At 47.9% G+C, this 14,487-nt stretch overlaps 1 protein-coding gene across 1 annotated transcript in view; it reads right to left on the bottom strand.

The window, feature by feature from the left end:
• Window positions 1-2,458: 2,458 nt before the first annotated feature.
• tap1 (transporter 1, ATP-binding cassette, sub-family B (MDR/TAP)) overlaps window positions 2,459-14,487 on the bottom strand; it is a 30,014-nt gene continuing 17,985 nt past the window's right edge. The window contains exons 9-12 of the mRNA XM_087979757.1: window positions 10,106-10,279; window positions 7,701-7,863; window positions 6,721-6,857; window positions 2,459-3,241 (exon numbers count right to left, since the gene is read on the bottom strand). Coding sequence (XP_087835883.1) covers window positions 3,002-3,241; window positions 6,721-6,857; window positions 7,701-7,863; window positions 10,106-10,279 — 714 coding nt within the window. The 3' untranslated portion in view covers window positions 2,459-3,001. The remainder of the gene's footprint in view (window positions 3,242-6,720; window positions 6,858-7,700; window positions 7,864-10,105; window positions 10,280-14,487) is intronic.

The raw sequence follows: 14,487 nt of genomic DNA, 5'->3' as shown, positions 1-14,487 counted from the left end.
TTTGATGTTAATGTTGACGGTGTTGGATTGGGAAATGGAGCCTGAGATGCAGGATCTCCCTGTTTAAACTGGACACTCTTTCTTCAAGTCTGTTGTTCCCCAGCAAGGCCAGAAAGCATGGCTGTCACCAATAAGCAGCCACTGACTTGACACTGACTTGGATACAAACCATGGGGCATTCAGAATTTTCATAGAATCCCAACAGTGTGGAAACAGCCCTTGGGCTCAAGAGGTCCACTCCACTCCTCCAAAGCGTAATCCTTCCAGATCCATTCCCCTACATTTATCCTGACTAATGCACCTAACCTACACATCCCTGAACACTATGGGCAATGTAGCATGGCCAATTCACCTAAGCTGCACATCCCTGAACACTATGGGCAATGTAACATAGCCAATTCACCTAAGCTGCACATCCCTGAACACTATGGGCAATGTAACATGGCCAATTCACCTAAGCTGCACATTTGTGGATTGTGTGGCGAAGCCGGAGCGCCCAGAGGACACCCATGCAGACACAGGGAGCATGTGCAAACTTGAAACTCCATTTTAATTCAAATCAAGTAGGAAAAGGCAAAAAGAAAGATTATAGACAACAGAGGAAGTAAAATGTGGATTAATGTGAGTGATAGATTGGGAAACTGAATGAGCTTCATTGTCACATGTACTCAGGTGAGCACAGTAAGAGGTTTACATGTCTCAGGCACACATTTCAGGGACTGTACAAGGTACATAATGTTCAGAACAAATTGTTCAGAAAAAATAATTAGAAAACTAAAGAAATAAAAAGTTCAGCATAACTGATCGTAGGAATAAATTAGAAAATAGGGAAATAAGAAGTTCAGTCCTTCCAGTCCAGGCTATGGAGGCACCTAGCCTCCAGTCCATACCAGGCCTTACCTCCTGTCCATGCCAGGCTTTACCTCCAGTCCAGGCTATGTTTCACCTCAAGGTTCTGGAGGTGGGCTGGCCACTCTGGAATCATCTCAAGGCCAGAAGTTCACAATGAGGCCATGCTGGCATCCAGAGGATGCAGAGATAACCATCCTAGGCTGGGAGACCACACGTCAGGATGGGACACTACCACACCGGGCTGGGAGACTACCACGCTAGGCCGGGTGACTGCTGAACAGGGAGAGTGCCACACTGGACTGGGAGACCTCTGTGTCCTTGTACACCAGCCACTGAACGTGAATGCAAGTGGAGAAGGTTGTGAAGAAGGCAAACATTACGTTGGCCTTCATAGCGGGAGGATTGGAGTACAGGAGCAAGGCTGTGGGGAGACCATATCTGGAGCATTGTGTGACATTTTGATGTCTTTATCTGAGGAAGGATGTTCTGGCAATGGGTGGAGTATAGCAAGTGTTTTCCAGACTGGGGTGGCAGTGTGACTGGGTGACTGGCTAAGAGTTTAAAGGTACAGAGTAAGCCATTTTGGACTGAGGGAACTAGAAATATTTTCACCCAGAGAATGGTGAGTCTGTGGAATTCCCTACTGCACAAAGCAAAAACATTGAATGTTTTCAAGTTGGAATTCGATACAGTTCCTCGAGCTATGAGGATAAAGGGTATGGGGTCGAAAGTGGGAACTGGGTACCCAGTTGGATGATCAGCCATGATCCGAGTGAATGGGGGAGCAGATTCAAGTGGCCTGCTCCTGCTCCTATTCTGTATGTTGCAGTGATGCACAGAAGTGCTACACTGTCCCAGTTACAATGTCAAAAGTGGCAGAGCTCTCAAAATCTTGTCTTTCAGAGAGAGAGAGAGATGAGCGAGAGAGGGTATTTGAAAGAGGGCGGATCAGGACAGTGGACAAGATTTTTTTTAAATTAATTTACAGGATGGGGGTATCACTGGCAGGGGCAGCATTTATCACCCATCCTTAATTACCCAGAGGGCAGTTAACAGTCAACCACATTGCTTTGGGTCTGGAGTCATGCGTAGGCCAGACCAGGTAAGGATGGCAGATTCCTTCCCTAATGAGCATTAGTGAACCACGTGGACTTTTCCAGTGATTGACAATTAATCCGTAGTCATCATTAGACCCTTAATTTCAGATTTTTGTTGAATTCAAATTCCAATGTGAACCTGTCCCCCCCAGCACCTGACCTGGATCTCTGGATTAACAGTCCTGCGATAACACCACTGGGTCATCACCTCCAGTACAACAGACAGAGAAGATAAACTGGATCTAAGGGAGAGAGACTCAGAGAGACACGATCCGAGATTAGGATGAGGGAGAGAGATAATTAAGCATTGAGTTGGACTTTTAAGAGAGAAAAATAATGTTTCTGATCCAGTGACCTTTCATCAATAACATTCCCATGGTTTCTCTCTGCCAGACCTACTGAGTTTCTCCAGCAGTCTCTATCTGTTTTAGATTTCCAGCATCAGCAGTAATTTGCATTTGTAAGACTTGTACAAGGTGTTTTAACCTGCAGATTCCCAACCCGTGGGGTTACACAAACAACTTTTATTGAACAGTATCTACAGTCGAAAAATACACTCAATGCCAAGCATCGAATGACATAACAATTCATGAACAATTTACAACGCGGAGGATTTACAAAACAAAGTGAAGAAGTGGCAGCATGTACAATAATAAAAATGGATTTCCAGTCACCCGACCTGGCCTCTGACTAGGTCTGTCACTGAATGTGAGCTCCATCAGTCTTTGAATTGGTCTGTCATGACTGGCTTCTCTCTGTCTCTGTCTACGTGTCTGCCTGTCTGTCCATATCTCTGTCTCTGGCTATCTGTCTCAATGTGGTGTCATTGTCTGTCTGTCTGTCTCTCTGTCCCTGTTTCTGTCCACCTCTCTGTCTGTTTCTCTGTCCCTATTTGTCTGTAAATATCTCTGTCTGTGTCTCTGTCCATGTCTCTGTCTGTCTCTCTGTGCTGTCGTTGTCTGTCTGTCCACATCCAGTCTCTCTGTCTCCGTCAGTCCCTGTGTACTGTGACCTCCCAGCCTGTCTCCAGCTCCTGGACCTGATGGACTCCCTCAGTTCTTCAATGGCTCAGGCTCTTCCTCTTCCGTAATCTTTCCAAAGCCCTGGAAGTGTTTCTGGAGCAGCCGCTGGTAACAGCCGCCGTTTTCCCGCAGCTCCTGATGTGTGCCCTCCTCCACCACGGTGCCAGCCTCCAACACCACAATGCGGTCAGCCCTCTCGATGGTACTGAGACGGTGAGCAATGACCAACACTGCATGCTGCCCGTTACCATTGTACACAGACTGCAGGACCTGTGGGGGGGAGAGGCAGCGGTTGGTTAGGTACACAGAGAGAATGAGAGAGAGAGAGACAGACGGTGGGGTGGGCGTTAGATACGCAGAGAAAGAGAGATGGGGGTGGTGGTTATATACATGGAGAGAGAGACAGAGACGGGGGGATGGTTAGATACATGGAGAGAGAGAGATGGGGGGATGGTTAGATACATGGAGAGAGAGAGAGAGAGGGAGACGGGGGGATAGTTAGATACATGGAGAGAGAGAGAGAGAGACGGGGGGATGGTTAGATACATGGAGAGAGAGAGAGAGAGACGGGGGGATGGTTAGCTACATGGAGAGAGAGAGAGAGACGGGGGTGGTTATATACATGGAGAGAGAGAGAGAGAGACGGGGGTGGTTATATACATGGAGAGAGAAAGAGAGAGAGGGGTGGTTGTATACATGGGGGGAGAGAGAGAGAGACGGGGACGGTAATATACATGGAGAGAGAGGGGTGGTTGTTTACATGGAGAGAGAGAGATGGGGTAGTTATATACATGGAGAGAGAGAGAGAGACGGGGGTGGTTATATATATGGAGAGGGAGAGAGAGACGGGGGTGGTTATATACATGGAGAGAGAAAGAGAGAGAGAGGGGTGGTTGTATACATGGGGTGAGAGAGAGAGACGGGGACGGTAATATACATGGAGAGAGAGAGAGAGAGGGGTGGTTGTTTACATGGAGAGAGAGAGAGATGGGGTAGTTATATACATGGAGAGAGAGAGAGAGACGGGTGTGGTTATATACATGGAGAGAGAGAGAGAGAGAGAGAGACGGGGGTGGTTATATTCATGGAGAGAGAGAGAGAGAGACAGGGGTGGTTATATAGAACATCGAACAGTACAGCACAGGACAGGCCCTTCAGCCCACGATGTTGTGCCGACCATTGATCCTCAGGTAAGGTAAATCTAATGTACGAACCCTCAAATTTCTGTGACCATATGCATGTCCAGCAGTCCCTTAAATATCCCCAATGACCTCGCTTCCACAACTGCTGCTGGCAACGCATTCCATGCTCTCACAACTCTCTGCGTAAAGAACCCGCCTCTGACATCCCCTCTATACTTTCCGCCAAACAGCTTAAATGTTTGACCCCTCATGTTAACAATTTCTGTCCTGGGAAAAAGTTTCTGGCTATCAACTCTATCTATGCCTCTCATTATCTTGTACACCTCAATTAGGTCCCCTCTCTTCCTTCTTTTCTCCAATGAAAAAAGTCCGAGCTCAGTCAACCTCTCTTCATAAGATAAGCCCTCCATTCCAGGCAGCATCTTGGTAAACCTCCTCTGAACCCTCTCCAAAGCATCCACATCTTTCCTATAATAGGGCAACCAGAACTGATCGCAGTATTCCAAGTGTGGTCTAACCAAAGTTTTATAGAGCTGCAACAAGATCTCACGATTCTTAAACTCAATCCCCCTGTTAATGAAAGCCAAAACACCATATGCTTTCTTAACAACCCTGTCCACTTGGGTGGCAATTTTAAGGGATCTATGTACCTGCACACCAAGATCTCCCTGTTCCTCCACACTGCCAAGAATCCTGTCTTTAATCCTGTACTCAACTTTCAAGTTTGACCTTCCAAAATGCATCACTTCGCATTTATCCAGGTTGAACTCCATCTGCCACTCTCAGCCCATCTCTGCATCCTGTCAATGTCACACTGGAGCCTACAACAGCCCTCTATACTGTGAACGACACCTCCAACCTTTGTGTCGTCTGCATACCTGCTAACCCATCCTTCAATCTCCTCATCCAAGTCATTAATAAAAATTACAAAGAGTAGAGGCCCAAGGACAGAGCCCTGTAAAACATCACTCACCACTGGCTTACAGGCAGAATATTTTCCTTCCACTACCACTCACTGTCTTCTGTCGACCAGCCAATTCTGTATCCAGACAGTTATGTTCCCCTGAATCCCATTCCTCCTGACCTTCTGAACGAGCCTACCATGGGGAACCTTATCAAATGCCCTACTGAAGTCCAAATACACCACATCCACCGCTCAACTCTCATCCACTTGTCTAGTAACATCCTCAAGGAACTCAATACGATTTGTGAGGCATGACCTGCCCCTTACAAAGCCGTGTTGACTGCATTTAATCAAGCCATACTCTTCCAGATGGTTATAAATCCGATCCCTCAGAATCCTTTCTAACACCTTGCAGACGACAGACGTGAGATTGACTGATCTGTAATTGCTGGGGATTTCCCTATTTCCTTTCTTGAAGAGAGGAATTACATTTGCCTCCCTCCAGTCCTCAGGTACGACTCCGGTGGAGAGCAAGGATGCAAAGATCTTCGCAAGCAGCGAAGCAATCACATTTCTCGCTTCCCAAAGCAGCCGAGGACAAATCTGGTCTGGCCCTGGCGACGTGTCAATCTTAATGTTTGTTAAAAGTTTCAGCACATCAGCTTCCTCAATCTCTATCCGTTCCAGCATGCTTACCTGCTCCTCAATGGTTTCATTCACTACAAGGTCCTTTTCTTTAGTGAAGACAGAAGCAAAAAACTCATGTAGGGCTTCCCCTACCTCCTTAGACTCTATACACAAGTTCCCTATGCTATCCCTAATCGGCCCTACTCTTTCTTTGACCATTCTCTTATTCCTCACATACGTGTAAAATGCCTTTGTGTTCTCCCTAATCCTTCCTGCCAAGCCTTTCTCGTGCCCCCTCCTGGCTCTCCTCAGACCACTTATGAGCTCCTTCCTCGCCTGCCTATAATCCTCTAGAGCTGAGCAAGACCCTTGCTTCCTCCACCTTACGTATGCTGCCTTCTTTCTTTTGACAAGAAGCTCCTCCGCTCTCGTCATCCAAGGTTCCTTTATCTTTCCCCTTCTTGCCTGTCTCAGAGGAACACATTTATGCATCACTCACAACAACTGTTCCTTAAGCAGTCTCCACATGTCTATGGTGCCCTTTCCATGGAGCAATTGCTCCCTGTCCATGCTTCCCAACTCACGTCTGATAGCATCATAGTTTCCTTTTCATATACTGAGAGAGAGAGAGAGAGAGAGAGAGGTGGTTGTATACATAGAGAGAGAGAGAGAGAGAGACGGGGGGGTGGTTAGATACATGGGGGGAGAGACAGAGAGACTGAGAGGCAGGGGGTGGTTACATACACGGGGAGAAGGGGAGAGCGTGAGAGAGACAGAGACGAGGGGGGGATGGTTAGATACTCGGAGAGAGAGAGAGAGAGGAAATAGATATAAAGTGAGAAAGACATGGGGGTTAGACCCCAGGAAGAGAGAGAGAGAGACATGGGGGTTAGACATGGGGATGTTGGGGGGGGTGGGGTGTGTGTGTGAGGGGGGAGAGAGAGGATGTGTGTAAAGGAGACAAAGCAAGTGTGAGGGAGGGAAAGGAAGAGAGTGTCTGTGTGTGTGTGTGGGAGTGTGTGGGAGTGAGGTGATGAGAGACAGCGATCAGGAGTAACGGTCCCTCCCACACTCACCGTGTTCTCACTGATTCCGTCCAGGCAGCTGGTAGCATCATCGAGAATCACGACAAGGGGTTGTCGGATCAGAGCTCGGGCAATGGCCACTCGCTGCTTCTGACCCCCGGAGAGCTGTTTGCCCTTCTCACCGACATCTGCAGATTGATGGGAGAGAGAGAGAGAGAGGGGTGAGGGGGCAGCTCAGACAGACAACAAGGTACTGTCCCCAACAGGAGCAATCAGTGCTCACAGCACTCAGGCCCTCACTCCGACACACTGAGGGGGGCACTCAGCAGTAACAGCACCACCCACCCATCCAAAACCTCAGCCTCCCACGGGACTCTGAACCCCCATCACTCTGTGTCTGGTTGCCCCCTACTCTGTGTCTGGTTGCACCCCCCCCAACTCCATGCCCAGTTATCCCTTCGCTCTATGCCAATTGCCATCTTCACTGCTCAGGGCCCAATTGCATTCTGTTCTATGCCCAGTTGACCCCATTCTGTGCCTAGTTGCCCCCACTCCAGGACCAGTTGCCCCCTCCCATGCCCTGTGCCCGGTTGCATTCCACTCTGTGTCCAGTTACCCTTGGCTCCATTGCCCAGTTACCCCCATTCCATGCCCAGCTACCCCGCACTCCATACCCAGTTATCCCTGCACTCCATGCCCAGTTGCCCCCCTGCACTCCGTGCCCAGTTACCCAGCACTCCGTGCCCAGCTATCCCCCCACTCCGTGCCCAGTTTCCCCCGCAGTCCCTGCCCAGGTACCCCTGCACTTCATGCCCAGTTACCCCCACTCCGTGCCCAGTTACCACCGCACTCCATGCCCAGTTACCCCCACTCTGTGCCCAGTTGCCCACACTCCATACCCAGTTACCCCTGCACTCCATGCCCAGTCACCCCCATTCTGTGCCCAGTCACCCCCCCACTCCGTGCCTAGTCGCCCCCCCAGTCCGTGCCCAGTCGCCACTCTCCACTCCATGCCCAGTCGCCCTGCTCACCAGTCTTGTATTGCTCCTGCAGTGTGGTGATGAAGTGGTGAGCATCAGCGCGAGTAGCTGCCTCCTCCAATGTAGACGGCAGTGGCTGCTGGTCCAGGCCATACGCAATGTTCCTCTCCACCGAGCGTGCGAACAGCACCGGCTCCTGACTCACCAGCGCCACCTGGGGACCACGCACAAGCAGCAGCTCAGAAATCCCACCAGCAACAAGATGGGGGAGTCCCAACACACTGTGCAAAGTTCCACATGAAAGGCTTGTGGTCAGAGCCCTGCTCTGGGATGAATAAAGGCTCTGCAGGCTAAGGATTGCTTTCCTGTGCTACTAGACTAGACAGGATTGAGCTACGTAAGGAGGAAGTGTTAGCAATTCTGGAAAGTGTGAAAATAGGTAAGTCCCCAGGGTCGGATGGGATTTATCCTAGGATTCTCTGAGAAGCCAGGGAGGAGATTACCGAGCCTTTGGCTTTGATCTTTATGTTGTCATTATCTACAGGAATAGTACTAGAAGACTGGAGGATAGCACATGTTGATCCATAGTTCAAGAAGGGAAGTAAAGACAACCCTGGTAATTATAGACCTGTGAGCCTTACTTCGGTTGTGCTAAAGTGTGAGGAAAGGTTATAAGAGATAGGAGTTATAATCATTGAGAGAGGAATAAGTTAGTTAGGGATTTGGTTTTGTGAAGGGTAGGTTGTGTCTCACAAACCTTATTGAGTTCTTTGAGAAGGTGACTAAACAGGTGGATGAGGGTAAAGCAGTTGATGTAGTGCATATGGATTTCAGTGAGGTGTTTGATAAGGTTCCCCACGTAGGTTATTGCACAAAATACAGAGGCATGGGATTGAGGGTAATTTATCGGTTTGGATCAGAGGTTGGTGAGCTGAAAGAAGACAGAGGGTGGTGGTTGATGGGAAATGTTCATCCTGGAGTTCAATTACTAGCGGTGTCCTGCAAGGATCGGTTTTGGAGCCACTTTTGCTTGTCATTTTTATAAATGACCTAGGTGAGGGCGTAGAAGGAGGGGTTGGTAAATTTGTGGACGACACCAAGGTTGGTAGAGTTGTAGACAGTGCAGATGGATGCTGCAGGTTACAGAGGGACGTATATAAGCTGCAGGGCTGGGCTGAGAAGTGAAAAATGGAGTTTAATGCGGAAAAGGGTGAGGCGATTCAATTTGGAAGGAGTAACAGGAATACAGAGTACTGGATGAATGGTAAGATTCTTGGTAATATGGATGAGCTGAGAGATCTTGGTGTCCATGTGCATAGATCTCTGAAAGTTGGCACCCAGGTTGATAGGGTTGTTAAGAAGGCATACGGTGTGTTAGCTTTTATTGGTCGAGGAATTGAGTTTCATAGCCATGAGGTCATGTTGCAGCTGTACAAAACTCTGGTGCAGCCGCACTTGGAGTATTGTGTACAGTTCTGGTCACCGCATGTGGAAGCTTTGGAAAGGATTCAGAGGAGATTTACGAGGATGTTGCCTGGTATGAAGGGAAGGTTTTATGAGGAAAGGCTGAGGGACTCGAGGCTGTTTTTATTGGAGAGAAGAAGGTTGAGAGGTGACTTAATTGAGACAGAGAAGATAATCAGAGGGTTAGATAGGGTGGACAGTGTGAGTGTTTTTCCTGGGATGGTGATGGCTAGCATGAGGGGACATAGCTTTCAATTGAGGGGTGATAGATATAGGACAGATATCAGGGGTAGTTTTCTTTACTCAGGCAGTAGAAGGGCGTGGAATGCCTGTGGAGACAGTAGTTGACTCGACAACTTTAAGGGCAGTTAAATGGTCATTGGATAAATATATGGATGAGAATGGAATAGTGTCGGATAGATGGGCTTCAGATTGGTTCCACAGGTCAGCACAACATCGAGGGCCAAAGGGCCTGTACTCCACTATAATGTTCTAGGTTCTATTACCAGGAATTGCAATATAACCCCTGATTATCCCGGGGTACTTTGCACTCCTAGGAGGGGTGTATATGACCCTCTCTCTCTCATACACGTTCTCCCAGGATGGGGTGTGTATATGACTCTCTGTCTCTGTCCCTGGCTAGAGATATATGACCCTCTCACTGCCCCTTACGGGTATGTGACCTTCCCTGTGCTCCTGGGGGTGAGGGTGTAAGTGACCCTCTCTCTCTGCTCCTGGAGGTATATAGTCCTCCCCACCTCCCCTTTTCTCTGCCTGTCACTAGGGGAAGGTATGCGACACATTCCCCTTGGGGGGGTGTGGGGGTGGTTACTAAATGGTACTCTCTCCCTGCCCCTGAGGGACATATGACCCTCTCCCTCTGCTCCTTGGGATACATGAAACAATCACGCTGTCTCTAGATGAAATATGGCACATCCACCCCCTCCCCCATTCTCCCAGGATCAGGGTCTATATTCCATGCTGTGCCTCACCTTGTTGTGGTAATATTTATGTTCATATTCCTCAATGGGTCTGCCATCCAGCAGGATCTGTCCGGACTGAGGTTGATAAAACCTCTCGAGCAGGTTCACACACGTCGTCTTGCCCCCTCCGGAGGGTCCCACCAGGGCCGTGATCTCACCACACTTCAGCTCAAAGGACACGTTCTGAAAATGGGGGCAGACTCAGTCAGATATTGCTCACGGTTTGAATCAGTTTCCCATCTCTCTGTGGCCAGAAACACCAGGAATGGACTCTCGAGTGTGTCCCCTGACGCAATGTAATCATTCCTGACCTGAATGTGTCTTCCCTACTTTCTCATCGCCCTTCATCCCTCATGGGAAACACTATTTCTCAATCTTAGGTCTGACTCGTATGGAAAACAAAGACCATGAAAGCATGGGAAGGGTGAAAGCATGAAGCCCACTGGCAATCTGTGGTCTGTGGAAGGCAGGATGGGATAAGATTAGTGCAATGCTCTTACACCAATTAGCAGAGTAAGGTTAAGGCTGAAAGGGCACTATGGCCAGATGAGATAACACAAGTAATAAAGTAAGTTAAGTATCATTGTGACAAGATTGGGACCATATATATTTGGGACATGACATTAAAATATCTAATTAATAGTAAGTAGAGTCAGCTGGAGACTATTGTAATAGATGGAATAGCTAAATATCTACCGTGACAGGTTAGTCTGGAATTGAAGATCATTGTAGCAGAGTTAGCACTAAATATCTAACTGTGACATTAGAATAACATTAAGCAGAATGTACAACTAAAGAGATAATGGGAACTAACATCATCGGTTTATTGTGTAGCTAGAGTGAGGTATTTTGAATAATATAGTTGGACTTGCTGATAAACTGACAGAAACATGATAAAAAAGATATAAAAATCCACAGACCCTGAGGTTCGGGGGCATTCGAGAATCTGCTTTCTCAGTGTCACGGTTTTTTGTTACAAATAAAAGACCCACTTCTTGAAGAACTCTCTGCGTCTCTATATTTTCTCCACAACACTCGCAGAACCACCGGCCTGTCGTGGGGACAGAGTTTGAGATTCCCGGTTTTGCTCTGTGTGAAACGTTCTCCCTTGCCTCAACCCTTGACAGCCTGGCTCACACGGCAAAGCCCTGCAGCGTTCTTCTGGACAGACCCTGACAGGGAAACAGCCCATCCCCTTCAATATATCACCCCATGGCTTCGACGGTCAAACCCAGCCTGGCTCAACTGGTGAGGGCTGCAGATGCTGGAGAGTCAATGTCAAGAAGGGCAGTGCTGGAAAAGCACAGCCGGTCAGGCTGCATCCGAGGAGCAGGACAGTCGACGTTTTGGGCATAAGCCCTTCCTGATGAAGGGCTACTGTGCTTTTCTAGCGCCACCCTTTTCGACTCTATATCAACTGGCCTCTTATAGACTGCAGGATACAGGAGCAGAATCAGGACATTCGGCCCATTGAGAGTTTGCCTCACTATTTGATCAAGGCTGAGAGATTTCTCAACCCATTCACCTGCTTTCCCCTTGTAACCCATGGTCCCCTTAGTGTATCCATTTCTGTCTTTGATACACTCAATGAGGTGGCCTCTGGGGCAATGGGTGCCACTGATGCCCCACACTCCTCATCTCAGTTCTGAAGGGCTACCCCTTCACTCGGAGGCTGTGCCCTTGGGTCCTAGTGGAAACATTTTCTCCATATCCACTGTATCCACGTTTTTCAGTATCCTACCCTCTAAACGCTATCAAGTACAGACGCAGAGTCCTCAACCACTCTTCATATGACAAGCCCTTCATCCCCAGAATCATTCTTGTGAATTTCCACTGGACTTCCTGCAGGACCAGTAGCCCAACCAGTAGTGGCCCAAAACCGCTCACCATATTTCACATGCAGTCTAACCATGGTCTAATACAGCCTCAGCTGTACATCTCTGGTATTCTAGCTCACTTGAAATGAAAGCTAACATTGTATTTGATTTCCTACTGAACCTACCTGTCAATCTTGAGACAATCCTGAATGAGGACACCCGAGTCATTTTGTATTTCAGAATCTTGAAGCCTTTTCCTGTTTTAGAAAATGGTCTACTCTTCCTACCAAAGGGCACAACCTCACACTTTGCCACATTATATTCACCTCTATTCAACTTCTTTACCATTCCTGCGAGCTTGTCTGAGTCCTCCTACAGCCTCCTCATGTCCTGCCATCAATGTTCGCAACAATGCCCTCAGTTCCTTCATTAGAAAGAATATACAACATGAACCGTTGTAGTTAAAGGCCTTCAGAACTCCAAACAGATCATGTCCACTAGCTCTCCTTGTTCTAACTTCCTTGTTATCTCCTCAATGACTTCTAACAGATTTGTCAGACATGACCTCCCCATGCTGACTCAAGCACTTCCAAATACTCCACAATCTCATCCTTAATAATACACTCTATGATCTGACCAATGACCAAAGTCCGACCAACCGGCCTATAATTTTCTGTCTTCTGCCTCCCTCCCATCTTAAAGAGGGGTGTTACATTAACCATATTCCAGTCCTCTGGGACCCTCCCTGACTCCAGTGATTCCTGAAAGATTACCGCCAATGCCTCCACCATCTCCTCAGCTATCTCCTTCAGAACTCTCGTGTATAGCCATGGAGATGGAGTCATAGAGATGTACAGCACAGAAACAGGCTCTTCTATCTAACTCATCCAGATATCCTAAAGTAATCTAGTCCCATTTGCCAGCACCCGGCCCATATCCCTCTAAACCCTCCTTGCTCATATAACATCCAACATGGAAACAGACCCTTCGGTCCAACCCGTCCATGCCAACCAGATATCTCAACCCAATCTAGTCCCACCTGCCAGCACTCGACCCATATCCCTCCAAGCCCTTCCTATTCATATATCCATCCAAATGCCTCTTAAATGTTGCAATTGTACCAGCCTCCACCACTTTCTCTGGCAGCGTATTCCATACACATACCACCCTCTGCTTGAAAAAGTTGCCCCTTGGGTCTCTTTTATATCTTTCTCCTCTCACCCCACCCCAGGGAAAAGACCTTCCCTATTTATCCTATTCATGCTCCTCATGATTTTGTAAACCTCTATAAGGTCACCCCTCAGCCTCCGACGCTCCAGGGAAAACAGCCCCAGCCTGTTCAACCTCTCCCTGTAGCTCAGATCCTCCAACCCTGGCAACATCCTTGTAAATCTTTTCTGAACCCTTTCAAGTTTCACAACATCTTTCCGAGAGGAAGGAGACCAGAATTGCGCGCAATATTCCAAAAGTGACCTCACCAATGTCCTGCACAGCTGCAACGTGACCTCCCAACTCCTGTACTTTAATTCTCTGACCAATAAAGGAAAGCATACCTTCTTCACTATCCTATCTACCTGCGACTCCGCTTTCAAGGACCTAGGAACCTGCACTCCAAGGTCTCTTTGTTCAGCTACATTCTCCAGGACCTTACCATTAAGTGTATAAGTCCTGCGCTGATTTGCCTTTCCAAAGTGCAGAACCTCGCATTTATTGAAATGAAACTCCATCTGCCACTCGCCCATTGGCCCATCCATCTGGTCTGGGTGATTTATCTAACTTGACACCTTTCAGCTTCCCCAGCACCTTCTCCTCAGTGAAACCCACTACACTCACCCCCTGTTCCCTGACTCTCTTGAAGTTGTGGGAAACTATTGGTATCTTTCAATGTGAAAACTTTTGCCAGGTATCAATTCGGTTCCTCTTCCATTCTTGTGTTCCCTATTACTCCTTCATCCGCCTTCTTTTCCAGCTGTCCAAAGTCCTTTCTTGCCTCTCTCTTCCTTTTAGCAAAAAAGAACTCTTACAATTCATGTTACTTGCTAGCTTAGTCTCATATTTCATCTTGTCTCTCCTTAATTTTTTTTTTGGTTATCATCTGCTGGTTTTGACAGCTTCCGAAACCTCTGGCCTCTCTGTAATCTTTACTGCACTGTATGCTTTTTCTTTGACGCTGTCCCTGATTTCCCTTGTCAGCCATGGTTTCCTATCCCCCCACCTTAGTATGTTTCTTCTTCCTTGGGATGAATTTTGGCCGTGCATCCCAGAATTCCAGCCGTTGCTACTCCACTGTCATCCCTGCTAGGCCCCCTTTTCCTACCAATTCTGATCACCTCCTCCCTCATGCCTTTGCTTGATTATAATACCATTACATCGGATTCAGGCTTCAATCGACTGCAGAGTCAGTTCGATCACATTTTGGTCAATGGACCAGAGGTGTTCCTTCACCATCAGCTCCCTAATCAAGTCTGCCTCATTACACAGCAGCAAATCTAGACATGCTTGTTCCCTCGTCCGCTGGTCCAAACAACCATCGCATAGATATTTCACAAATTCCTTTTTTTCAGATCCACGACT

Source organism: Chiloscyllium plagiosum, unplaced genomic scaffold, assembly GCF_037043375.1.
Source record: "Chiloscyllium plagiosum isolate Xiang-an unplaced genomic scaffold, Cpla_swu_hap1 HiC_scaffold_35, whole genome shotgun sequence".
Lineage (NCBI taxonomy): Eukaryota > Metazoa > Chordata > Chondrichthyes > Orectolobiformes > Hemiscylliidae > Chiloscyllium > Chiloscyllium plagiosum.
This window is presented reverse-complemented; position numbering and strand designations above follow the sequence as displayed.